General features: G+C 52.5%; 1 protein-coding gene across 1 annotated transcript; it reads left to right on the forward strand.

Moving 5' to 3' along the window:
* The first annotated feature begins 983 nt into the window (after positions 1–983).
* Positions 984–25,220, forward strand: MAN2B2 (mannosidase alpha class 2B member 2). The gene is made up of 19 exons (XM_080918547.1): positions 984–1,146; positions 1,781–1,927; positions 3,581–3,686; positions 6,622–6,794; positions 8,504–8,619; positions 10,572–10,749; positions 11,537–11,735; positions 13,751–13,941; positions 14,698–14,839; positions 16,142–16,275; positions 16,750–17,024; positions 17,784–17,975; positions 18,360–18,612; positions 18,963–19,073; positions 19,162–19,375; positions 21,804–21,920; positions 23,028–23,140; positions 24,202–24,319; positions 25,017–25,220. The coding sequence occupies exons 1-19, from the start codon at positions 1,009–1,011 to the stop codon at positions 25,109–25,111; spliced, it is 3,012 nt and encodes a 1,003-aa protein (XP_080774673.1). The 5' UTR covers positions 984–1,008; the 3' UTR covers positions 25,112–25,220.
* Positions 25,221–25,985: the final 765 nt, after the last annotated feature.

Consider the following 25,985-nt stretch of genomic DNA (forward strand, 5'->3'; position numbering starts at 1 on the left):
AAGAAGTTGTGATTGGGCTGGAGAGGTGGCACAGCAGTTGCCAGCACTGGCTGCTCTTCCGGTGGACACATTTCCCAGCTCCTAGAGCCCACGTGGTGGTCCATATCCCATTGACTAACATTTGTCATGCAAAGGAGGCTGGGAAATGTAGTCCACCAGTGAGTCCTAAAGAAGTGGCCACACAAGTTGGTAAATGGCTACCCATTTCTGTAGGGGAAAGTCTGACCTATTGCAAAATCCAGAGGACTCAGGCCCATGGACAGGATGGAGCGGGATCTGCACTTGCTCAAAAAACAACTTGTTTTCAAGTCACATTTTCTGAAGGGCAAGTGACAGAACAGGCCAGTTAGAGTGACACCTCTGGCCCCACCACAGCCCAGAAAACCCTAAACCATAGACCACCTGCTGGCCAGAGAGGGCCTACAGAGGTGGCTCAGGGAACTGCTCGCCTACCAATTGTGAAGTTACCAGTCATAATTAGCTGAGAGATGGGGGCTTCATTCATTTAGACCCATGTCCTTAACAACTCATGCCTCCTCTATTATCACATTCCATTTTATGGTGACCAAAGAGATTAAACACCTGCCCCAGCTCACCATCCAGGACCCCAGATTTGCTTCTGAACCTGCTAACCTTAACCCCTCTATCGTTATGTCTGTAAAAGTCAATTTCACTCCCTTAAGATGGACTCAAAAGTTTCAAGTCAAGCCACCCCGTGGTCAGAGATCTGCGCAGGAAGGACGTGTTATCCTGGAAGACTTCCCCCTGTGTAGACAACAATGGTCTCCAAGTCTGGAGGTGGTGGCCTCAAGGCCACCAACTGGGGACGAGAGCTGCACCATACACTCCAGCAGACAGGGGGCACCGTACCACGTCAAGCTCGTGTTCTACCCGTGGGCTGGCTGCGCTTGCGCACTCCCGCCGATAGGCGGCGCCGCGAGCCCTGGACCCGGAAGTGGACCGCTCCACCCCGGACCCGCTGCCTGTGCAGCGTCCCACCGCCCAGCAATGGGGCCGCTGCGCAGGCTGCCGCTGCTCGGCCAGCTGTTGCTGCTGTGGCTGCCGGCGGCCCGGCCCGCCAGCCCCATCCGGGTCTTCGTAGTGCCCCACAGTCACATGGACGTGGGCTGGGTCTACACGGTCCAGGTAAGAGTCGGGGGTTCCTGAGCCCCTTGCACAGTAGCTACCTCCTGCAGGGTGCACCCGGCCCAGCTGGGAAGAGAGGCGGCCGGGGCTGCAGCCCCCAGCCTGACCCTACTGTCTCAGCCTCAACCTCGGACTGGCCACATCCCACCTCGGAGTCCTGGTGTCAGATCTTATTAGATGGTCCCCTGCCAAAGTCGAGGCAGGGAACTGTGTCCCCAAAGTGTGGGTTGGCAGGTAACCAATCTCGGGAACAAGCCTGGAGTAGCATAGGGTGGGGTTGGTTTCCAAGCAGGTGGGTGTCAGCTGACTACAGGGAACTGTGGTGCTGACATGAGGGTTAGCCAGTCCAGCTTCCTCTTCACACTCCTACCCGGCCTGATAAGCTTGTTACTGGGCCTGTAACCCCATTGTTCTTTCTGTTCAAAACCTTGGAGAGAGGGGCAAGAAGAGGCTTTCTGTCCACCGGCTCAAGTTCCTCATCTGTAAACAGCGAGCGGTGAGCTCCACCACGTACCCCTACGCCGGAGTACACTGGAGTGTTAGGCACCAGGGTACTTGGTCTCTGGAACTTCTCCTTAGTCCTTTGGGCTCATTACCACCCCTGAGACTGTTTTGATGGCTTCTGCCTCCCCAGGAAAGCATGCGGGCCTATGCAGCCAATGTCTACACCACAGTGGTGGCAGAACTGGTCCGCGGCGAGCAGCGCCGGTTCATCGCTGTGGAGCAGGAATTCTTTCGGCTATGGTGGACCGGTGTGGCCTCTGAGCAGCAGAAACAGCAGGTAAGGCAGGGACAGGAGTGTCAAGACATGGGTTTCTAGGTATCCCAAGTGTTGTAAGAAAGTTCCAGGAGGAGACTAGGTAGGGAGTTCCAGATGTGCTCAGGAACATGCCAGCTGTTAAAAAAAAAAAAAAAAAAAAAAAAAAAAAAAATGAGGTCAGGGCTACTGCCCATAGACAGAGTAATGTTATCTTTCTGCCTGTTCTTGGTAGGAGACCGGACATCCCCTCCCCACCCCCCATACACCAGCATTCCTCCCAAGAGGCATCTGGAGTTGGTGCTTAATTAACACCCAGGTGAACTTTGTCCCCTCCCCTATCTGCACACAGTGACTATCCCCTGCTCCTGGCTGGCTGTGTTTGGGATTCCTGTGGCTCAGTGGCAGCTTAGTGTCACACAATACAGAGACTGATTCTGCCATGGGTGTCTGTCTATAAGCCAGAGCTTTCTCTTCTATAAGACAAGATATAAGATAACCAGCTCCCCCCTCGGACAGCTCATGCCAAGGATTCTGAGGAAACCCCTGGAGCCTGCCATTCGTGTGTACCAGCTATGGGCGATTGTTGCGTGGACTTACAGATGTGGTCTGGCAACTACTTCAAGGGTTTGCTGGTGGTGAATAAACGGGTATGGTTTTGAAACAGGGCTGTCTGACTTTAGAGCCTGCCTCTTCCAGTGGGGTCTGTCTCCAACCATCTGTGAGGGGTGTGACTTTTTTGGTAAGAATCTACTAGTGCAAGCCCACGAAGTCCAGGATTTTGTCTGCTGTGTCCAATACGGAATTCCCAATAGCTAGACACCTCCCCAAATGTACTTGGTGCTTTGGGGGTAATCCAACCATAGATCCCACCCTCAGCACCCAAGCCAAAAGCAACATACAAACCACCCACCCTCACGCCCACAGTTTTCTCTACCTATCCCTGAATTCATTATTTATCTAACATACATTCACTAGCAAGACCACATTCAACCCCAGATTACAAGGCCTGTCTCCCTCTAAATTGTCCAGCCCCCAAAAAAGACAGGATGAGGAGTTGTTCCCTGAATTAAAGGAGCTAAATAAAAGATGAGCATTTACTGGAGCATATGGTCCCAGATTGAATGGTGTGTCAGGAGAGGGACGGGTGGGACGGTCAGGGAGGTTCCCAGACAGCCTGGGTTACACAGTAGTCTTAGCATCCTGTTTCCCAGCCCCCATGATAAGACTAGGGTTAGCATCCTCGTTCCTCTGCAGCACACAAAAGCGCTCAGAGTGAAGCAGGCTGAAGCCAGCTCATCATAAGTGCTTCAGACACAATAGGGTGAGGGGACAGGCGTGGAAGTGTGCACTCGAGGGAGTCCAGAAGGGGTTGATGAATGGGTCTGGGGAGGGGCACAAGGAAGATCTTTGTTCTGTTCTTGCAGCTTTTTGTTTTGTTTTTGCTTTTAAGTGATCTGAAATTTAAAACCACATTTACAGAATCAGGGCATAGATCCAGGTCTCCGATAGCTGCCATGAGTTACGTGCTTCTAAGTGCTAAGGACACAGTATGAGGCAAGACGGTTCTGCTTTTGTGGAGTGAGCCAGGGTACGATGTTTCGAGAAGGTCCCTGGGAAGTGCTGAAGGCTTGGGATCTATGACCTGGCTGTCTTCTTCTGCCTGCCTGTGACCAGGTCTGCCAGCTCCTGGATGAAGGACGCCTGGAGTTTGTTCTCGGAGGCCAGGTCATGCATGATGAGGCTGTGACACACGTGGATGACCAGATTCTACAACTCACAGGTTTGGACGCTGCACTCCCTTCTTTACCATTGCTGATAAGTAGCTGAAAAAAAAAAAAGAACAGCCCAACTGTTGGCTTGGCCTATAGTTCCTGAGGGTTTAGCCTACTGCCCCTGGCTCTGTTGATGGAGGCCTGTGGTAAGGCCAAACAGCAGCTGGACCATGTGGATGAGGACATTGTTGATTGTGTGGTGGATAGGAAAGAACCAGAGACAAAGTGGACCTGCCCCAATGGCGTACATCCTCCAGTAGGCCCTACATCCTGAAATTTCGAGTACCTCCCCATGGAGCAAGCCCCCAGTACATGTGTCTGTATGGGATGCTTCATATTGTAGCTACAGCAGCCACGCTGCCTGTCACCCGGAGGCCTGGAGTGGGTAGATGTGTATATCCGGACTCCCTGTGCTAAGTTCTGCCTGTTTCTCTTAGTAGGGGCACTTTGACAAGGAAACAGTGATCTTCTAGGTCTACAGGGATTTGAGTAGAGGGTTTAGAAACAGGTCTAGAGTCAGGAGTTCTAGGACCTGTGGCCTTGGGCAAGAGACATACCATCAAACTCCAGCTTCTTCACGGAGATATTAGTTTGGTATTCTTGAGAGACTTGAGTTAGGACAATTCATAGGAAGTACTTTGAGAAGAATATATGGCTCCCTAAGAAATACCGAGTAAATGTTATCCGCCTTCACCACCGTCATTACTACACCCCCTCCATCACCGTTAGCATCAGCACCATTAGCATGAGCACCATTTTAGCATCAGCACCATCACAACCAACATTATCTCCATCACTACTACCCTGACCACTATCACTACCACTGTTACCATTGTTATCGTTACCAATATCACCATCACTGCCACCATCACTGTTATCCCCATCCCCGCCACTGCCATCACTACCACCGTCACCACTATTGATCTTCACAGCCACTGCCGTCCGAACGCAGCTACTGCAGTCCTGTGTACCCTCTGTCACCTCCAGTTGCAGTGAAGTACTCTGCTCACACTGTCCTAATGGAGGCTAAGGAGGCCCTGGGATTCCTGGTTTTGTTTTTGGCACCCAGGCAATTGGAGAGATGCTCGGTGGTTAAGGATTGTTGCCGTTCTCGTAGACAATCTTGGTGCAGCTCCTAGAATCCACAGGAAGCTCAGGACTGCCTGTAACTCCAGCTCCAGGGCACCAACGCCCTCCTCTGGTCTCTGTGGGCACCTGCACCCACATACACTTATCCACCTGCATTCACATGTTTTTAAAAAGTAAATCTTGTAAAAACTGAGACCCACCAAGGGAAGCGACTCCACCAACGACTAATAGCCAGTATTAGAATCGGGGCCCATGACTGAGCAACAAGTCCCATGATCTCTGCATCTGGCATTGGCCCAGCTTACCTGGTAAAGCACAGAAGCATAAAACAACTCACTGTAAAGGATCTTAGCACATTTCCTAGCTCTCTTTGAGAGAAGGGAGGGGGATCTTAAAACCCATCAAGCTTCTTAACCCACACATGTTACTGGCTGTCTCCATAATCCATACTGTTGAAAGATAAATCCAGGCACATTAAAACTGTGATTTGGCTGATTTGAACAGGCAATACCAGAATTCAAGCAATCCAGGGACACATCGATGCGGTTGAAGGGGGACATCGGATAAACTCCTTGGGGTTCCTGGCTGCATGAGCTTATATTTCTTGAAATTCATGCTGAGCTGGGCTCATTTGCACATTCATTACCCCCCATGAATTATCAATCATTACCTCATGGTCCTGTCAACTAGAAGATCACTTGTCTTTTGGATGGCAGTTACCATGTCTTTGACTCACTGCATCCTTCACCACAGGCTGGCACTGTGCCCTGAACAGTCAGGACTCTGCCAGTATGGAAGTGGCCTAGGGGACTCACCTGCCCGAGACACATTGCTGTTGACCGAGTAGCCTCTTGCTCTGTCCTCTCTGCTTCCTGCACATCCCAGCCTGTGCTGCTGGCGGAATGATGCTAGCCGATGCCCCTGCCTGATCTTTACCTCCTCTGCACATCAGACTCACCGGAGCATAATTTTCCTCCATCCTCCTCCTGACTGTCCTTGCTCTCTGTACCTCAACCTCGCTTACGGCTTACTGCTCTGCTTCCAAATCCTGGCATTGTCCGGGTCTCGGTCAGAACTCCCAGGCCTGGAATGTCAATGAATACTTGTGTCACATTCTTGCTATGGGGACTTCAAACCCACTGAGTGATAGCAAGACAGTGCTTGGGGCAAAGCTTGGGGGAGCTAGTCAGCGGTTCATTCAACACACTGAGTTCCTTTCTCCTGTAGCCCTGAACCCAGTGACTGTTACATTGTGATGACTTCTGAAGATGTTCAAGTAGACAAACGGCTGGATGAGTCTGGGTGTACAAGAATGCTTGTTCTGTAACAAACTACCCCCAATCTTAGTAGCATCCAACAGCAAACTTTAGTATGCCCACTTTCTGGATAGGGACCTCAGGGTCCCTTGGAGTGGCCCTCAGGCCTGGCTGTGTAATCTGAGGCAGGAATATTCACCTCCAAGCTCAGTCACCTAGTCCTGAGGGAACTGAGCCGGGCACATAAGGACCAGTACTTTGGGATTCCTCTTACAAGAGGCCCCTAGAGCTACCAGGTCCACAGAGACATGTAGAGTGATGTTGCTGGGGGCTGGGAAGTCATGTTTCTGTTTTGCTGATGAGAAGTTCTGGTATGTGTGAATGTAGTTAACTCTAAGAACTGTACATCTAGAGACTGCTGGTAAGTTGTTTCAATGTGTACAGTTAAGAGTCAATATCAAAACCCGTCCTCCATAGCCCTCAGGATCTACCTACCCAGCCTCACACTGAAGCCTCACAGGATACCCAGAGAGCCATGGTGAGGGTGATGGAAGAAGCCGCCCTGGTAAGCCCCACTAGGTGACACCTATCTTTGCAGAAGGACATGGCTTTCTCTATGAAACGTTTGGAATCCGGCCACAGTTCTCCTGGCATGTGGACCCCTTTGGTGCATCGGCAACGACCCCTACCCTATTTGCCCTGGCAGGCTTCAATGCCCACCTCATCTCCCGGATTGACTACAACCTCAAGGATGCCATGCAGGAAGCTCAGGTGTGTCCCATGCCATGCCTACTGTCACCTCCTGATGCCTTCCTGCCCTTCACTGGGTTTTGTGGCAACTGGTCTTTTCACCCTCTAGCTGGGCCTAGGCCTGGGCTGGCTCCTTCCTAGAGTTGTTCATGAGGATTAGAGCTGAGCTGCACTCTAGAAATACAGATGAAAGTTAGAGGGACAGGGGGGGTATGCTCAGATGGGGATATCACACAATAAGTAGCCATAATAGGTTGATGGTGCTAGGTGGACCAGTCCTGGTATCAGCTGGATTTACCCAGCATCCCCATCAGTGTTGAAGCTGTGTTGGAAGTGAGGTGTCAGGTACACCTGGGCCTTGGGCAGCAGAGATGTTGCCCTCAGAGCGCTAGATGCTGTAGAGACTGGGTTGAGTGTCTGCCTAGACTCTCTCCTTGGCATGCCATTTTCTCCTCTTATCTCCACTGTAGTGTGCTTATGTCTACATCCCCCATCCCATACTTTCCATTAAACAACCTTTAACCCCTTTACCCCTGCTCCTTCCCCTTCCCTCCCCTCTTTCTCATGGCCTTCCCCTCCTCATCTCTCCTCCTCTCTGTTCCCTCTTTACTTTTTCTGGTCTGGTCTCTTCTAGTAGCAGTAGGGATTGCAGCCAGGGCCACCTTACAACGCTCAGCAAACGCTCTGTCACTGGGCTGCGCTCACTCCCTTCACATATGGACACCAGTCCTTCTGTGTTAGGATCTTTCTTCTTTTTAAGATTTTTTTTTTTAAGGATGCCTGAGAGCTTACACAGTGGCAGTATCACAGCCAACAAGGTTTATCTGAGACGCGGTTATTGCTAATGACATGTGAGTGCATCTGTGTGTGGATTATGTGTGAGAAGTCCAGAGGGTCAGTTGCAGGCAGTTGTGAGCCGCCTGACATGGTCCCCGGAAAGAGTAGTAAATGTTGGTCAGCATAGAGCCATCTCTCTAGCGCCGGTTAGGATCCTTCCCCGTGACTTGTCTTGTCACAGCCATTCTGCAGAGTGCCACTGTGCTAACAGAGAGCAAGCTTGTCTTTGTGCCAGGCATGGTTACAATTATAATTACAAAAAGGTGCCTTCCAGATAGGGAGAGCGGGGCTCCAGGGGGGAAGTTGTCTGTGCAGGACCCAGGGAGCCGTGGTAGAACAGGCCAGCAAAAGTGACACTCGGGTCCCCTGGGCTGCAGGAGAGCATTTCGTTGTCACTGGCAAAGTACAGGCTGCTGCTCATGAGCCTGAGCTCATGCATGCCCTTGGCTAAATTCACCTGTAGATGGCCCTAGGGTATGGGTATGGCTTCTTCCTGTTTTTCACTCAGAAACCAGGTGGTAGGCAGGTCTAGGACCCTGTATGGGGTCCCCAAGGCAGGGCCAAGCAGAACTGGCTCTGGAGCCCTAAACCTGTCTTAGGCCAAGTGAGACTAGACTGCATGGTATGAACTCTCCATGGCTGTGGGTACTCAAGCAGACCAGATCGAGCTTCTCTGAGGCCTGGTAGGGGTGTGGTGAGGCCTTTACGTGTGCATCTCCAGAAGGCTGATCTCACCACTGCATGTTAGCACCTGGCTTGGGAGAATCTTAACGGAGCCTTTGAAAGAGGCTGAAGGTGTGCGCATGCCGTGGGCTGGCAAAGGGGCTGAGGGAGGCAAACCAGGGTACCAGCGAACACTCTCCTTGCCTTATCCCATTCTCCTTGGTTCACAGGGGCTGCAGTTCGTGTGGCATGGGTCCCCATCCCTGTCAGAGCAGCAGGAAATCTTCACTCATGTCATGGACCAATATAGCTACTGCACCCCCTCACACATCCCCTTCTCTAACAGGTAGGTGCCCCTGTCAGCAGCTGCCCTGTTTGTCTATGGACCTCACCCACTCCTGGGAACAGCCGTGCAGGCCCTGGACCCTGTGGAGCAAAACTTTTAGCAGTAGCTTCCTACATCCTCCCATGAGATTGGCCATGTGCAAGGCTCCTGAGCATGAGGGTACTCATATAACCCCGTTCTACTACTCCAAAGGCCAGGGCTGTTAACATCTCAGGAAACATATAGCTCCCAAAGTGGTATCCCCAACATTGTCCTCTGGCTTCTATATACATGTGCACACAGGTGTATGGACACATATTCAAGAACGCACATATGCAGGATGAAGGGGGTTTTTTTATATTTATTGATTTATTTGTATGCATTAGTTTATGTGCACTGTGTGTGTGCAGTGCCCACAGAGGCCAGAAGACGGTGTTGGATTCCGTCTGGAACTAGAGTTAAGAGGCAGTTGTGAGCTTCACATTGTGAGTGCTGGAAGCCAAGGATGAGGTTTTGATATAACCTCACAAGGACGTTGCTCTTTGACTTTGATGGGACCCTGCCTGCTCCAGGCCTCAGCTGTCCTCATCTACAAGGTGAGAGATTTGAGCTGATACCCAGGAACCCCAGCTCTGTGCCTCCTCCATCAGACTTTTCTGCAGTATGCTGATACCCAGGAACCCCAGCTCTGTGCCTCCTCCATCAGACCTTCCCTGCAGTGTGTCTCTGAACCTTTTCGCCCTCTAGCTCTCCTTCCTGCTTCAGTGGGATTGGCCCTTGCCCCAGTGACCCAGTGTCTTCCTGCCTCTGTCCATCGGGTCTGGAAGAGAGAGCTGAGTTAGAGGGAAAGGCACTGGGCCACGATGGGCAGGGATTTATTTCTCAGCTGTGAGGACAGTTGTCTCCGCATGCACCTGGCTGGCCTGACTTTGCTGTGGGGTCAGCTGGAAAAGTCGGTTGTTAGTAAACCTGTAACCCAAAGTCCTTGCCCTCATCAGGGATTACCATGTACAGGTGTCAGCGATGGAAAGGGGCAGGGTTACAGCACTGGAGTACCACACCACCTCATAGAACCAGCTGTCTTGTGCCCTATGGTCAGGAGGTCCCTGCAGGCTGACAACAGACAGCTTGTGCTCTGAAGTCTGACAGGCCTGGGTTCAAACCCTGGCTCTGTCCTGTGCATCTGTGAGTCTGTGAGGTGCTGTGGGAGTGGAAAGCTATCAGGCAGGAGGCAGGAGCAACACTTGGAGCATCCTTGCATTTGCCAGGCTGCTCTGCTAGGCTTTTATACCACACATTTCTGTTGCTCTTCCCATTGATTCACTGTTTATCAAGGAGAGACTAGGTGGCCCAGCCATGTCAGCAGGTGGCCCAGGATCTCATGACTGCCACCCAGTGCTGTGTGGCACAAACAGTGATGTTACTTCCTGGGGCTCTCCAGACCATGGAGACCAGGAGAAGCTGTTAGGGAGTGGCCCTGTTGCTACGGAAACCTCTGATGTTTGTTCATCACAGATTTGGGGGTGGGTCTTGAGAGGATTCTTTTTTATTAATTTTTTGATTGGTTGGGTGGTTCTGGTTTGGGCTTTTTTTTTTCTTCAGATGTTTTTAAGTATATGGATGTTTTTCCTGCACGTACACATGTGAAGACATTGGATTCACTGGAATGGGAGCTACAGACATTTAATCAGGTCCACTGCAAGAGATGGCTCAGGACTCCTAAGCCATGTCTCCAGCCTCTGGCTTTGTTTTTCCAGATGCAGTTTCCCTCTGCAGCTCAAGCTGGCCTTGAACTTGTTTGAGGCTCCCTGTTTCAGCCTGGTGAGCCATCACTCCCAGCTTGGATCTTTATTTAATCTCACTGCTTTTAAAAATCCTAACTACTGGTCCTTGGGTCAGTTTTCTACCCAAGATCCGTTTCGCCCCGGTGACAAACCTTAAGCCTCTTCTACTCAGCCTCCATCCTCCCTCAGGTCTGGATTTTACTGGAACGGCGTGGCCGTCTTCCCAGAGCCACCCCCAGATGGTGTGTATCCTAACATGAGTGAGCCCGTCACTGAAGCCAACATCCACCTCTATGCCGAGGCTCTGGTGGCCAACGTTAAACAGAGGGCTGCATGGTTCCGGACTCCCCACGTCCTCTGGCCCTGGGTATGGCTCCCCCTGGGTGTCCTCAATACTGCCAGGGCCTCCCATGCTGCCCATGGCAGGAGCAGCCTGCGCTCAAGACATCTCTACCTGTTCTCAACGCTTCATCCATCCCTGCAGACTGGGGGGAGGGGGGCTCACCCACTCTTCTGCCCTGCCCCCCACCCTTCCCCCAGGCTGATAGATAACCTCCCAGCCATACCAGCCTCTACCCCCACCACTCACATTGTCTGGGACTGAAAGCCAGGCTAGCCTGCTCAGCTCTACACCTATCGGGTTCCTCATCAGTGCAATGGCTTTATAGCACTATTTGCCATAAGGCTCATGAGAGGGACATTCCTGGGGGACAGCCCCATGCCCTATCACCATTATTGAGCTGACTGCTCTGTAGTGTATTGGTCTCATCCATGTAACTAGTCCAGCAGTAAGGTATTTCTGGAATCCATTTTGGAGCGGGGATCTGGGCTCAGAGGTGTTAAGGAATTATCCTGAGGCCACACAACTACTTAGCTGTGCAAGTAGAAAGGCTTGTCATTCTGTTTGGACCTGGGCAGGTGACCCACAGCCTGCCTCCCTGGTCCTGCTTGTGGTCAGGATGTGTAGTCACTATCGCAGTGAACACTAGTGATGGTTACTTACTAGAAATCTGGCAGCTACAGGAGTCTTTCTGGTCCCCTTGTTGGCCAAGGAGAATGGATGGACTGCTGGGGGTGTCAGTGATAAGCCCTTTGGCCTGGGTGAGGGCTCTGAAGGTTCCCAGAGGATCAGGCAGCTGCTCTGTGCTCTGCAGGGATGTGACAAGCAGTTCTTCAATGCCTCGGTGCAGTTTGACAACATGGACCCCCTGCTGGATTACATCAACAACCGCACAGCCCAGTTTGGCATCTCAGTGCAGTACGCCACACTGAATGACTACTTCCAAGCCCTGCACGCCTCCAACGTGACCTGGGGCACCCACGACCATCATGACTTTCTCCCCTATTCTTCAGGTATGAACCTCAGGAGGCTGGGGACAGTTTAGTATCGGGGATACAGACCTACTTCCCCGCACAGTGTAAGCTGGAGGGGTGGGGGGGTGAGGAGTACCAGGCTGGTTCCCTCCCACTCTTCCCACCTAGGCAGCTGCTGTTTCCTAGGTGACAGCCACACCTGTGCATTCATAGGGCCTCTCCTGGGAAGGCCTTCCACCCACTCTTCCTACTTGATCTCCCCCCTCCCTACAGCCCCTCCTTACACCAGGGGTGGGCATAAGAACACTGATGGTTCTATTATGTCAGGCAGTGACCATGACCTGCCCAGTTTCTGCTCTCTGTGCTCCAAGATACAAGGAAGGCACCCAATGTCAACACCACCAGACTGGTATGCACTCTCTGGGGTGCACATATCTGCCTACTTTGGAGCAGAGAGCCAGGGCATGAAAAAAGCACCCTCCCCACTCCATGCCTAAACCCTGCCTCAGAACATCGCAGAGCATTGCCTTGTGTCTTTGTTGTGGGGCTGGGGTATAGCTTAGTGACAGAGCACTTGTCTAGCATGTAAACGGCCTGGGCTCTATCCCCATGCACAAAAACAAAAGGCAAATCTCATTGCCTGTGAGGTGCCCTATGGCCCTGCTCTTTGTGGTTTGCTTTAGCTAGAGAAGATGCCCAGGCAGCGTGGGTAGGATGCTGATTGGAACACTTGAGCAGGACAGCGCAGAGACCAGAACATAGCTGTCCCTCTCGTGTGAGGCTTCCTGTTTCAGCCTGGTGAGTGCTAGGGTAACCATTTAGTACCATGTGATCTTGGTGCCTGGAGCTGGACCTGCCCTTGCCTTCCAATGACACAGTCAGACCTGAGAGTCCAACCCCACCTGGTTGCATCAGTGAAGGATTAGGGGAGGAGACCCCTGTGAAGGTTGCTTCCCTTTCTCCCCATTTCTTTCCCTTCCAAAGAAACTGCACACTTAGGCTCCAGCTGCAGGGTCCCCTTGACATAGCTGCCGTAATCCTCAAGCCTTTTAATACCACACTGTGGGCAGACATGGAGGGTATAGGGGCAGGGCCACAACAATGTGGAATGGGATATGTTTTGTGAGTATAGAGTCCGAGAGGGAGTGCTTTCCTCTGTGGGTATCAGAGCTGTGTGAGCGGGAAGGTCACGTGTGCAGGACTGAATAAAGATGACCTGGCACATAGTATAGGAGTTGGGGTGTGGGTGGTGCCAGGCTTACAACTTGGGCAGCAGAGTTGCTTTGAATTCCCAGCCTTCTACCCACTCCGTTTGCTGGTGCTATTTGGCCACCTAGTGGTGGCCTTTCCTTAGAGCCATGTGACAGATCACTCACTAAAGTCTGGTTTTTCCAGTTCTATGGGGAAAGACTAGGAAATAGAGGCAAAAGCTAGACCTGGAAGAGACAACGAAGGAGAAATCACAAGAGCCTAAGACCTAATTTCTGAAATTGGTGGCTGCTTCCCATCCTGTCCCCATGCCCTGCCTCTGTCCTGAGTCCCTAATCAACCTACCCGGCGTCTCCACTCCCACCTCAACCTCTACCACCCTCTGAGGACCTTGGGGGAGCCCTGCTGATATTCAAGTAGACCTGGGACTCCCTGAAGCCCACAGAGTCATGTACAAAAGTATCTGGCTGTTCAAGGCTCCTCACTGCTGCTGCCCACTTAGGCCCCATGTGACCCCCCCTCCCCCCAGCTCTCCAGCCTTTTGTGTATGTGGAGGCTGCATGCTTCTTAAGTGTTCCTTGGGCTGTCTCCTCTCTTGTTGCAATACTTCCAGACCTTGTCCCAGTTTTCCCAGCCTAGCCTGATGTCCCCACCAAGTATCAGACCCTGCCCAGAAGTTCTAGGTCCTGGTCTCTGTGTGAGCACAGGTCCTGATATTACCACCAGTCCTGAGTGCTTCCCCGGGTGGCCTGGTAGCTAGTACCCTTAGCTGTCCCCAAATCCACACTCAGACCTACCAGACCTACGCTAAGCCCTCAGCCTCACTGCATGTTCTTACCTTCCAGAGCCACAGCAGGCCTGGACTGGCTTCTACACATCCCGGAGCACTCTCAAGGGTCTAGCGAGACAAGCCAGTGCCTTGCTATATGCTGGGGAGTCCATGTTCACACGCTACATGTGGCCAGACCCCAGTGGGACTCTGGACCCTACCTGGGCACTGCAGCAACTCCAACAGCTTCGCTGGGCTGTGTCTGAGGTAAAGTCCTATATGGCCTTAGTGTGACTGGGTTCTCTCATGGTGTGTGTTTCTCCACACTTAGAGGAGAGGAAACCAAGATCCCCTCTGGTCACAAGACTGGTGCAGTGTGAAACTGAACCAGAGCAAGACCCTAGGTCTCAAGGCATCCTGCCACTGGGTGGCTTCCTTAAGCTTCACACCTGATTTGACAAAAAATAGAGACTAGACTGGTACCAGCGCCCTTCCTGGGTCCAAATCTCAGCTCCCTGATGGCCTCGGGCTCACGACTTTTCCTCTCTGGGCCCCGTTTCCTTCCTGTACATTCACCCCACAGGATGTTGTGGTAATGGAGTGGCATGGTGGCCATCTCTGCCCACCTCCCTCTGTATCCATGGGAACTGGAGATGCAACAAGTCCCGCAGAGAGGCAGAGACTCTCAGTGTGCAGTAGATTGTGTGGCTTCAGCCAAGGAACCTTAGCCTCCTGCTCTGTGAAGAGGCAACCCACCTCTCCCTGGCGCAGTAAAGCCTCACACAGAGCACCAGGAGGAGCCAGTGCGCATATGGGGAGACGGTGATGGAGGGGAAACTGAGGCTCTCCTAGGAGGACTCGGGCAGGCATTTCTGTGACATCAGGAAAAGCTGAGCCAGTGCTTTAGCCTGTTTCCCTTCTGTAAGATGAGAAGGATGCTTGCCTTCTTCCCCGATGTTCTGGAATCGGATGTCCCCCAAGACCAAGTTTGACACCCTTCTTCCTTGACTCTGGCGGTGACAGGTGCAGCACCATGATGCCATCACAGGCACTGAATCCCCCAAGGTGAAAAACATGTACATGGAGCATCTCAGAATGGGGATGCTAGGTGTACGCAAGCTGATGGCCTCCATTGCCCCGGACAGGCCCCCAGTGCCTGGCACAGGTAAGCCAGACCCCTGTGGGGAGCAGTGGCTTTGCTTTGAAAAGAATCTGGGGCCAGGAGTGTATCACATACCCACAATCCCAGCATTAGATGGCAGAGGCAGGTGGATTTCAGTAAGTTTAGTTACCTTAGTCTACATAGTAAGTTCCAGGACAGCCAGAACTGCTTAACAGAGAAATCCTGACTTTAAAAACAAAAAAAAAAAAAAAAAAAAGTCTGGGTCAGAAGTGGAGTCCAGAACCTCACATGAGCCTGAAGCCCTGTGATCCCAATACCATGGTGTGATCTCGCCAGCTGGTTTAGTGCTTCAGACCTGGTTCTTCATCCTGGAATCAAGGATGGACTGATGGCACAGTTGGGCTGAGCAAGAACCACTGGTGAGCTCTGAGCATTTGCTAAGTCTAGAATGCTCCTGTGGCGTTCAATGCCCTGCATAGCCCACGACAAGGAGGAACCCGAGACTCCGAGAGATCATAGCTTAGCTCAGGTTCACCAGCACAGGAGGGCAAGAGCCAGGCTTCAAACCCACCACCCTGCGTTCCCTGCTATATTCTCCAGCCCAAGCCTGCCTGGTCCGGCTTTTCCTTTCAAGCCCAGCTGGACTGCAGGTGACCTCCAGGCAGCCGTGGCCCAGCCTCTGTGTCCATCAGGTGTCACATGTGTAGAGTGACCATCAAACAGCAGGGATGTTTGAAACCAGAGAAATCAGGAGCAGCCAGGGACAAGGTCCCCAGGTCCCCGAGCTCTTCCTTGTTCCTCTTGTGCTTTCTAGCTTCTAGCTTCTCTGGTCTTCTTCACGTCTCTGACAGGGTCTAGGCTGTGTCCCTGCCCTGCCCTTCCACCTCTCCTGTGTGACCCAATCTAGCCTGTAGGTTCCGTCCTGGGCTGTCCCAGACCAACCCTTGCCCAGGGGACATAAGTCTGATAGCAAAAATTGCAGAAAGAGAAGAGCCTGGCTTGTGACATCAGTGCTGGGTAGGGCAGTAAAGTGACTTGTGCCTTCCCATGAAGAACCAAAAAGTGACCTGGGTAGAGGGGACAGCTAGGCCCAAGGAGGGAGGCTGGAGAGCAAGCAGTGTGTTCAAGGGTTTAGACAGAACAGAACAGAAAGGACAAAAGGCCTGCATGCATCATAAGAGCCTCTAGTGCTGGTCAGGGCACTCAAAGCCTTAGATCCAGACCACACCCCTTATCTACCCTAGGGGCTCTGGAAGGCCAGGTCTTAGCTACCTCATTTTCCCTCATACCCGGGAGCTCCCAAAGACATCAGGGGGCCTCAAGTGACACCTGTTCTCTCTGTAGACACGAAGCCTGTGGGATACTCTGCCTCTGTGTACAACCCGCTGGCCTGGGAGATCACCACCATTATCACCCTGACTGTCGCTTTCCCCAGTGTCAGCGTCACCGACGAGCTGGGCCACCCGGTGTCAGCACAGGTATGGGTGAGAAGTCCTGCTGGAGAACACTGGCTGCCTGCCGCTTGGTAACCTTGTTCCACTGCACCTAAAGCCCTGAGCATCTTCAAGACGCACTGTAAGAGGTGTCAAGGTTGGGGTGAGCTCTAGGCTGCCCCCTCTGTACTTCTGAGCCATTCAGTATAAGTCACATAGTCTCCTGTTGTTGTTGTGCACCCCCCCATCCCCCACCCCCCCATGTACCACTGGCAAGATGGGGAAGAAAAAGACAGAGAGGAGAAGTGAGTGGAAGGAAAGGCCTCAGAGATAGTATATTCAGAGCTGGGGAGTGTCTCAGAGAGCAAACCCAAAGCTTTCAAAGATGTCATGGGAATCCTCAGGAGGTAGAAGGCCACCACGGCCTGGGCAGACAGTGAGCATCCATCCGTTCCAGAGTGTGTGGCAAGGGTTATGAGGTGACTGAGGAGTCTCCCTTTCCATGCTGCTGGCTTGTAGATTCAGAACTCGACAAAGGACCCTTCTGCGTACGACCTGCTCCTCCTGACCACCATCCCAGGCCTCAGCTACCGGCACTACAGAGTCAGGCACACCCACGAGGACCAGGCAGGCACCAGGGAGCCGGTCGCCCCCTGGGCCAACATCCTCAAGTTTAGTCTCAAAATGAGGAACCAGACCAGCCGGGAAGGCAAGCTCCTGGTACCTGTGACGAATGACTGCTACACTTTGCTGTTGGACCAGGACACCAACATGTTCCATAGCATTCAGGATAGGTAAGGTGAGGCCAGCACCGCCTCCGAAGTGTGTCCGGGGCCTGGGTCCATGAACAGTGTCCTGTGACCCCCTCTGTGCTCACCGTCCTGAGGGAAGGACCATGTGATAGATAGCAGGGCCCCCTCCTGTTCTTGTGTTCCTTAGGAGGGGGAGCTTGGGCCACTACAAAAAGGCTGCTTCAACTGTCTCTTCTCAGAGCCCTGACCCATAGACAAAGGAAAGACTGAAAGATGCTTATGTGATCTGCTTCTCTAAGTACAAAAAACAGTTGTTCAGGAAATACCCTCACTGTTTAACCCAGAAAGAGCCTTTAAATGCTCTGTTCCCACCACCAGCCCCCGCCTGTCCATCTATATACTGAGTCAGCCAGCCACTGCCCTACGTATATGTGTGTCCATCCCCACCCATGTGTCCATCCGTCCACCTGCTCACCCATGTCCCTGGGGATGAAGGGTGTGACGGCAGGTGACGTTAGGATGGCTTGGGTCAACATGATAAGACTCCACTCCTGTGCCAGTGTTGCTGCTAAAGACGGTCTGGGGACGGTGCTCCCAGATGACAGCCTGTGTGTAGCCTCCATCTTGTGACATCACCTGACAGTCCCTGGCTGTGTGTGGGATCAGAGGTTTCCCCGTGAGGCTTCTGGTAACTCCCTCGACCTCCTCCAGGACATGTCTTCACTCCTGATCCCCAACCACGCTCAGACGAGTGATCGTGTTGAGGGTGACACCAACCATTCTCCTCTCTCACCCCTGTAGACAGAGCAACCACACAGTGCGCATGACCCAAGAGTTCCTGGAGTACCAAGCCAATGGGGACGTGAAGCGGGGCCCCATTTCTGACAACTACCTCTTTGCACCCAACGATATTGCCAAGCCTTCCTGGGAAGCTGTGGGAATGGAGGTGGTGGCCGGCTCTCTGGCAACAGACATAAGGCAGTATTTCTACAGGTGTGTTTCTGGGCAGGCGGGTCAGTGAGCCAGGGTCTTCCCCCAGATCCCCTGTCCCTGTACTTGGGCGTGGCTCTAGCACAGGACTAATCACTGATAGCTGCACAAGAGAATTGCTCCCCTCTGCCTGTGCTTTTTGCATATGTCTGAGCCATCCTGTTGTGGGTAGCCGAGTCAGAGCAGGGGAGAGCGGTTCTTGTTACTACACGAATGGTCCAGCGCTTACATGAATCTCCACCGGGTCCGTAGTGCTGCTACTGGGTTGCCATGCCTACTGTTGCCTGTATCCACTTGCAGATAGCTGCCTCTTGGCACCCAGCTTCCTTTATGGAAGAAGAAGCCTCCACACCCCCTACAGCACTCTCTTCCATGCCCCCTTCCTAGGAACATAACAGACCAAGATTACATCTATTCCATCCACACTCGTCTGGCCCACGTGCACCCGAGCCTCGCTGGGGAACTGCTCTGCCGACGGATAGAGCAGCAGTACCGAGTGGGCCCCCTCGACCTGAACCGTGAGGCCATCCTGAGGACCAGCAGCGACCTAAACAGCCAACAAGTCCTCTACTCTGACAACAATGGCTACCAGATGCAGAGGAGGCCCTACAAGGCTTTCAAGAGCAATCCCATCCCCCGGGTATGCCTGTAGCAGCTCCACGCCGTACCCTAGCATGTTTCTCCTGACCCAGTTAAGCACCTACTCATAGCAATAGAGAGGCCCCCAGGGAGAGCTTTCTCAAAGGCCCTAATCAAAATCTGCCCTGTGGGCTCTGCATCCTGGCAGCAACCCATTTCCCTGCTACCTCTTGGCTTTACCAGGAGTAGTTCTCGATGCCACGTGTGTTGAGCACTTAGCAGGGGCCTAGAGTCCCATCAGTCAGTCAGCCTACGTGGCTTGATACCAGCTCTACCACGGTACCTAGGAGACAGCTGGTGCCTGCCTGACCCTGTCCTGAAGCTGCCGCTGGCTGGCACTTGTTTCTGCAGAATTACTACCCCATGGTGCAGTCTGCCTTCATCGAGGATGATAAGAGCAGGCTGGTACTGCTGGCAGAGAGAGCACATGGTGTCTCCAGCCAAGAGAATGGGCAGGTGGAGGTAAGAGGCCTGGCTGTCCCCCTGTGGGCCTCCATAGCCATCCAAAGCATGGCCAGGGCCAAGGAAGGACCTCAGGTGATTTCTGCAGGTGATGCTCCATCGGCGGCTGTGGAACAACCTGGCCTGGGACCTCAAGTACAACCTCACACTGAATGACACCTCCGTTGTCCACTCGGAGCTCTGGCTTCTGCTGGGGCCTAAATCCACCACAACTGCCCTTCGCCCAAGGAGCGGGGTGGCTCTGCAGCACAGGCCCGTCGTGTTGTTAGAAGAGCTAATGGATGAAGAGACGCCCACTCACAGTGAGCATCACCTCTGCCTAGGATACACCCACTGGGAGTAGTGGCCTGAGAGAGAGGCTCCTGCCTTGGGATGCTGTGCAACTTTGTAGCAGGAAGGGAAACCCAAAGTCTGAGTGCTGTCTGAGGCTCCTTCAAGCTTACTCTGCTATTCAGTACAGAGACTCACACCTGTTCCCAACCCCTCCTCAGTCTTTTCCAGCTCCTTCCTTGCTGTGTCCTTTTCTTTCTTAACATGGTCCCCGCAACACCATAAAACTTAAAGAGTTGGAAGCACACCACTTAAAAGACTGGCTGTCAGTCCCTGGGAGTGCCATTAGACAAAAGATTGTCATGGGCACACACGTTAAAGCCAGGAGTATAGACAACCTGTGGCCCGAGGCTTGTGAGAGCATGCATATGTATTCCGTGTGGTGTGGCAAAGTGACTATCATCCGCAATGCTCACGTCTGAGAACTGTAGTCAGTTCCCAAGACAAACGAGATCACTAAACGAGCTCCGTGTCTCAGATGAGTTTATGATCTTACGATGGCTGTATCCGTAGCTGGTTAGCCATAATCTGAAGTGTTTGCGGTGTATCTCCCCTAGGCCTTCTGTAACAGCCTCATGGCTCTGTGTCATATCTGAGATAGCAGATCCTGACATGCCGCATTTTTAAAGGGCTCAGCAATATAGCCTCTGCAGAATAAGGCCTAAAGAGAAGGCGGCTCTGTTCTCATTAGAATGTTTGTTTTTTTTTTAACCAGAGCCCTCCCTCCCAGGCATTAGAAGGCAGGTGGCTGTCACTCACCCCGGCAGGAAGTGTCTCCTAAACTCTTGCCATGTGTAGTGTTTAAGGTGCAGCCTTTGTCTTGCAGGAGTTTTCAGGGAAACTGGGGTGGGGGGGCACATTTATTCAGAGAACATTAGATGGGAACATACTGCCAAGGGCCTGGCACCTTCTGTTTGAGGGAGCATGAGACACCCCACACATACACCTAGGGTTACCAGGGACCAGATGCAGAAATGGAACCTCTGGTTGAGCAGAGCCTGGGGAACTCATTAAGTAAGAGCCAAAGCCAGGCGTGGCAAGCCATGCCTGTGATCTTAACACTTGGAGAGCTGAGGCAGCATTGCTGCGTGTTCAAGGCCAGCTCGGTCTAAGCAGTGTGACCTCATCTTAAAAAGAGAGAAAGAAAAGGGAAGGGAAATGGAGAAAGGAGGAGCTGAATGAAAGCGAGCAGGTATTCCTGGCAGGCTTCCAACCCTGTTCTCATGGCATCCTACAGACTGCCATGTGGGGTGTGCACTCCCTCTAGTGGCTAAAATCTTTACTGCAGGCAAAGACTTGGTATATGTGAGATCTCCTCCCTCTCTCCCTCCCTCTCCCCCTCTCCTCGAGCAGCTGAGAGTCATAATCTGAGTTCCAAATACTTCAGGGCCATAATTGAGCTCAAGACCTAGAACCTCCATAAACTACCCCCTCATCTTACCTGAGCTGTCTGCCTCCTCCCTTCCCCGCTCTGAGACAGGACTACTAGACACCTACCTGTACCTCCTTGGCAGCTCTCAGAGTACAGCTGCCTCCCACCGTGTAAATCAGATGCCTGCCTCTGTCACAGACCACCTGAGATAATCAACTTAAAAGTGGGGGCTTTTATTCTGGTTCATAGTTTCATGGACTCAGTCTATGGTCGCTTGTCTGTTGCTTTTTTTTTTTTTTGTGGCAGACTACATCATGGTGGGGAATACAGGGCAGAGAACTGTTCATCTCATGACTGCTAAAAAGCAAAGAGGGAAACGAAGGGGCCGGAGGCCTGGTGACTTTTACAAGGGCAGGACCTAGTGACCTAACTTCCTCCCCTAGGCCTCACTTCCTAAAATAGCCCACACGGGCAACAGGCGATCCAAACCTCACACCATGCAAAAGGAGCTGAGACTCCAACTTCGTAGACTGAAGCAGTCCTAGGGGAAGACCCTAGTGGTTCCATCCGAGTCAGGTGACCCAGGCCTAGGCCAGTCCATCTGACCAGAGTCCAGTGCAAAGGTGGCAGCGCCTGTCAAGAGTCAGAGTGGAAAGAGGGGTCCGAGGGCCTCTGTGGTGGTGAAGAAGAGGAAGCCTTGCTGTGTGAGTGTGAGCCAGCGTGTCCCTCTGCACCTTAGTCTCCTCATGTGGAGTCTGAAGTGGCCAGGTGACGAGTTCAAGTCCCTCCATAGCTTAAGCCGTGCAGAGAGCAGCTTGAGGGCAGGAAAGGCCTGTGGGGGCAGGAAAGGCCTCTGGGGTGGGGCAAGGGTAGAACAGGGCTGAGATGTGAACTTCAGGCTCACGGTGCTGTGGGTTGCATATAGGTGACTGGGAGATGGCTGGAAGGTGTTGAGGCCCCGTTTGGAAAGCTCAATCCCTAAAGGAGTTGGTTCTAAAGCCCCTCTTCACTGTCTCTCTGCCTTGCAGGACCCCATCATCCCTGGCCTGTGACGTTGCCCCCAAACCTGCACCTGCAGCTCCTCAGCATACCTGGCTGGAAGTACAGCAGGAACCATACCCAGCACCTGAAGAACCTTCAGAGAGGTGAGGCAGTCCACACAGCTTTGTCAGGTCCCCTGTCCCCTCATCTGTCACATAGGAGACCAAGGTCTTCAGAGCATTGGAGAGTAGTCAAGGCAAGGCAAGGTGGTCCCAGCCTCTGGCTCCCAGCCCAGAGCTGGGAGCCACACCCCTCTGCAGATGAATCCCAGACATGGCCTCATGCTGCCACGCCCTCTCAGGGCCCTGTGTTAGGATCTGTGTTCGTCAACCTTTCATCTCGAGACAAAGCACCTGGGAAAATGAACTCAGGCAGCCGGGGCCAGTGTAAGGTGAGAACTCAGGGAGACAGCAGATCCAGCACACAGACATGGAGGGTTCAGCCCATCTTGGCAGGGATCATATGAAAGGGCAGTAGCTCAGTTCATAATGTAAGCAGAGACGGACAGACAGACAAGTCTGCATTCACTGCCTTTCTCCTTCCCTCCTGTTTTCTACTTTGGGACTCTATGGGAAGATGGCATCATTGTAGATCTTTCTGCCGAGGTTCATCCTCTTGGAGGACACTGAGAAAGTTCTGTGCCAACTTCCCAGGTGTGTCCCCATCCAATCAAGCCGTCAATCAAGATCAGCCACCATTATGCTTCTTTCCAAGTACCTCATTTCCACTCACCCTCAGAGCTGGGACAGCTTGGTTGTCAGGACTTTGTTTGGTTCATTCAGCAGATGTCCCTTGAGGGCGCCAGGGTGTCAGGGTCCCTGGTTTCTGAGCCCATTAAACAGTGAGGACAATGAGAAAGGAAACAGGCATGGGGAGGTGACACCTGGTAGGAAGCAACACTTCTCTTGTGCCCACTTTGTGTTGAGGCATGTGACCACGACAGCTCCAGAGCAGGCAGGAAGGAACAGGCCGGAGGATTTGAGGACACTGCAGAAGTCCATTGCTGGCACAGCCCTATCTGGATGCTGCCTCTGCTGTGCGTGAGCCATGTAACCATGGACAAATGACTGCCCCTCTGAGTAACGGCTGCAGGTGTGGGCCATGTCCTGAAGGGAGGCTGAGATACAAAATGGAGTCCAGAGTGTGTAAAGTGCCAGGGAAAGCCTTGAGCTTGTTGATGGGGGTCCTCACTGCCACATCCACACCCACAGGCCACCCAGGGAAGCCACAGGCCAACCTGCAACGTGTGCTGCTGCGCCTGCACCATCTGTATGAAGCAGGGGAGGACCCAGTGCTGTCTCAGCCTGCAACAGTGGATCTCAAGGTAACTGCCGTGCTTACCCCGCCCCTGACCAGTCAGGCCTCCGAGAATGCTCCACCAAGGGGAAGCAACCCTGAAGTCCTGTCCTGAGCTGCTCCTCTGTCGGGGGACCACTAGGCATGTTTACAGATGAGGCGTGCTGGGCTCCCAACATATGCTCTCCCTTGAGGGTGCATGAGATTTCCCCTATCAGCACCTCAGACCACATCTGGTTCTTTCTTTTCTACCAAGGATGGGTCTGGGGGAGAGCACGTGGCACACATTCATGTCTGTGCATGCAGGTTTGCATGCTGTGCGCACACATGTGCGTGTGAGACCAGAACACGTTGTCAGGGCGCCACCCTCTCACTTTCCTACCTTATCTTTGGATACAGGGTCTCTCTGCCACTGAACCTGAAGCTCACTGGGTGGCTGGGCTGACCACTGGGCTTTAGAGAACCCCTGTCTCTGTCCCTCATCCCCAGTATTGTGGTTACAGACAAGCCAGGCTCTCTAGCACCACGAGCCACTCCTCCGTGCACTGCAAAGCCCTTCAAACAACGTGGACGCTCATGTGTATTATCTGAAAACCCGTTCTGTCTCCCAACACCAGTGCTCCCTGGACTTTATGGGAAAGGTGACTTAGAGTCAGAGAATCTAAGGTCTGTGTCCAGGTCCATGTGGTGTCAGGCTCCCTCAGTCTACTGAGGCTCAGCCTCCCTTCCTGCTGAGCTAGGGAGGTACAGGTTCTTGGCTCAGAAGGTGGCAGAGAGGTTCTGGGGAAATGATGTGGGCACCGTGCCTGCCATCTCTGCAGGTTTCCAAGCTTCTCCCCATCTTGAGGCCTGCCCCCGATGGGAACCTGCTCATCCTGCAGACCGTCAAGGGAGGCACACACCTCAAGTCTTAGTTTTTGTACTGGAACAGGTTGGCATCTGCCCTTGCAGATGAAATGAGTCAGGTGTACGAGACCCAGAACCCAAGGCAAGGCTGGTGACCACCCTTCTGTTTTGGTTAACTGAGTTTCCTGGGTGGGTCTGGGACAGCGACAGAAACCTCCCCTCCCTTTGCTCCTGGCCCCACAGGTTGCACTTCAAGGACTGGGGTCTGTCGTGGCCGTGGAGGAGCGTTCACTCACAGGAACCTGGGATGTGCAGTTACTGCAGCGCTGGCACTGGAGGACAAAGACTAGCCACCTAAAAGGTGTGGGACCCTGGATATCCCTACCAAGCTAAGGAACAACACGGACCTGTCCTGTCCTGGCTGGCCTTAAATGGCTACTTTCCATCTCTGAATCCACAACCGTTGTTAATTACCCAGATTAGGTTAAAACAGCTCTGGGATGATATCCCTCCTGCCAGGGCTCCACAAAGGTGTGTGTGTGTGTGTGTGTGTGTGTGTGTGTGTGTGTCTGTGTGTGTGTATGTGTATGTGTGTGTATGTATATGTCTGTGTGTATATGTATATGTCTGTGTGTCTGTGATGTGTGTCTGTCTGTCTGTGATGTGTGTCTGTGTGTATATGTATGTATCTGTGTGTGTGTGTATGTGTTTGTGTGTGTCTGTGTCTGTGTATGTGTCTGTGAGTGTGTCTGTGTGGAGCTCAAGCCCCCAGCAGAACTTTAGTGAGGTAAGAGTAGGTTTTTCGGATGGTCCCACTCAGGCCGTAGGTCCTCAGTGCATCCCCCATGGGGAAATGTGACCAGTGGGCAGTACACTGCCCTTCGTGTAGCTACATGGGAAGCTAAACGATAAGACCACTTTAGCAGGAATTCTAGGAGGAGGGGACAGCCACGGGCCATCACCGGGAGGAAGCCATAGCAGACCTTAGGAAGCTGTTGTGCTGTGAGGGGAGTCCAGGAGGAAGACCCACACAGACAGAGTTCCTTTGTCATCCCCAGGCCACCTCACCTCTCCACCAAGGTCACCAGGAGACTCTATCATCACTGTGTACCCCAAAGAAATCCGGACCTTCTTCATTCACTTCCAGCAGTGACATCAATGCAGTTAGCCCCATGGACATGGAACTGGAATCCCCCCCCCCCAAAAAAAAAAAAAAAAAAAACAATGAAGATGGCCCCAGAGGGAGGAGCATGCTGCTCATCTGACAGCTGTGTGGCAGAGGTGGCCATGTGGGGGGAGGGATAGCTCTTATTTTTTTTTAATAAAAAATTAAGATCTGGGATCTTCCTTCCCATGTTCAAGCTCTCCTCTCTTCTCAGGAGTAACTCTTCCCTCTCTCCTGCCCTCACTCCTTCCCTCCCTCCCACTCTCAATTTTTTAAAAAAGCCTTAATTATTCAAAAGTTAATGTGATTGAATTATAGAAAATTCAAAGCCAGTAAGAGAAGAGTTGGACCCATGACATGGCTCACAGCAGACCTTCAGGTCCCACGTGTGAACATGGTGTGGCAGTGTGTGCCTGAGGTGTCCATTGCGTGTCTGTCACACCTTCCACCTATTTACTGATCCAAACCCCCATGTGTGAATATTTTAATGACCAAGAATACACTTCACTAATTCTGACTGTTTTATAGAGGAAAAAAAACTGACCTCAGACTTTCTTTGTAACAAAGACACTGGATCTGTACTGGCGGACCAGGCTGCCTGTATGACAGAACGCACAGTATGATGTTATTAAGAGCATCCAACACTACGTTTATACTGTTAACAGTGCTGATGACGGGGTGCACATCTGTAATCTTAGCACTGGGGAGGTTGACACAGGATTATGAGATTCAGGCTGATCTGAGCTACATAGTGACTGTCTTAAGAAAAAAAAAAAGAAAAGAAAAGAAAAAGAAGGTTTGCCCAGTATCCACAGGCCCTGAATTCAGTCTCTCGCACTCCTTAAGTTAGGTGTGGCTGTGC

Source organism: Micromys minutus, assembly GCF_963924665.1.
Source record: "Micromys minutus genome assembly, chromosome: 1".
Taxonomy (NCBI): Eukaryota; Metazoa; Chordata; class Mammalia; order Rodentia; family Muridae; genus Micromys; species Micromys minutus.

Excerpts from the sequence above, each read along its gene's own strand:
- MAN2B2 (XM_080918547.1), top strand. The coding sequence starts at position 1,009 with ATGGGGCCGCTGCGCAGGCTGCCGCTGCTCGGCCAGCTGTTGCTGCTG. Across the intron at positions 1,147-1,780 it reads GCTGGGTCTACACGGTCCAG|GAAAGCATGCGGGCCTATGC; the intron begins GTAAGAGTCGGG and ends CTGCCTCCCCAG. Across the intron at positions 8,620-10,571 it reads CACATCCCCTTCTCTAACAG|GTCTGGATTTTACTGGAACG; the intron begins GTAGGTGCCCCT and ends ATCCTCCCTCAG.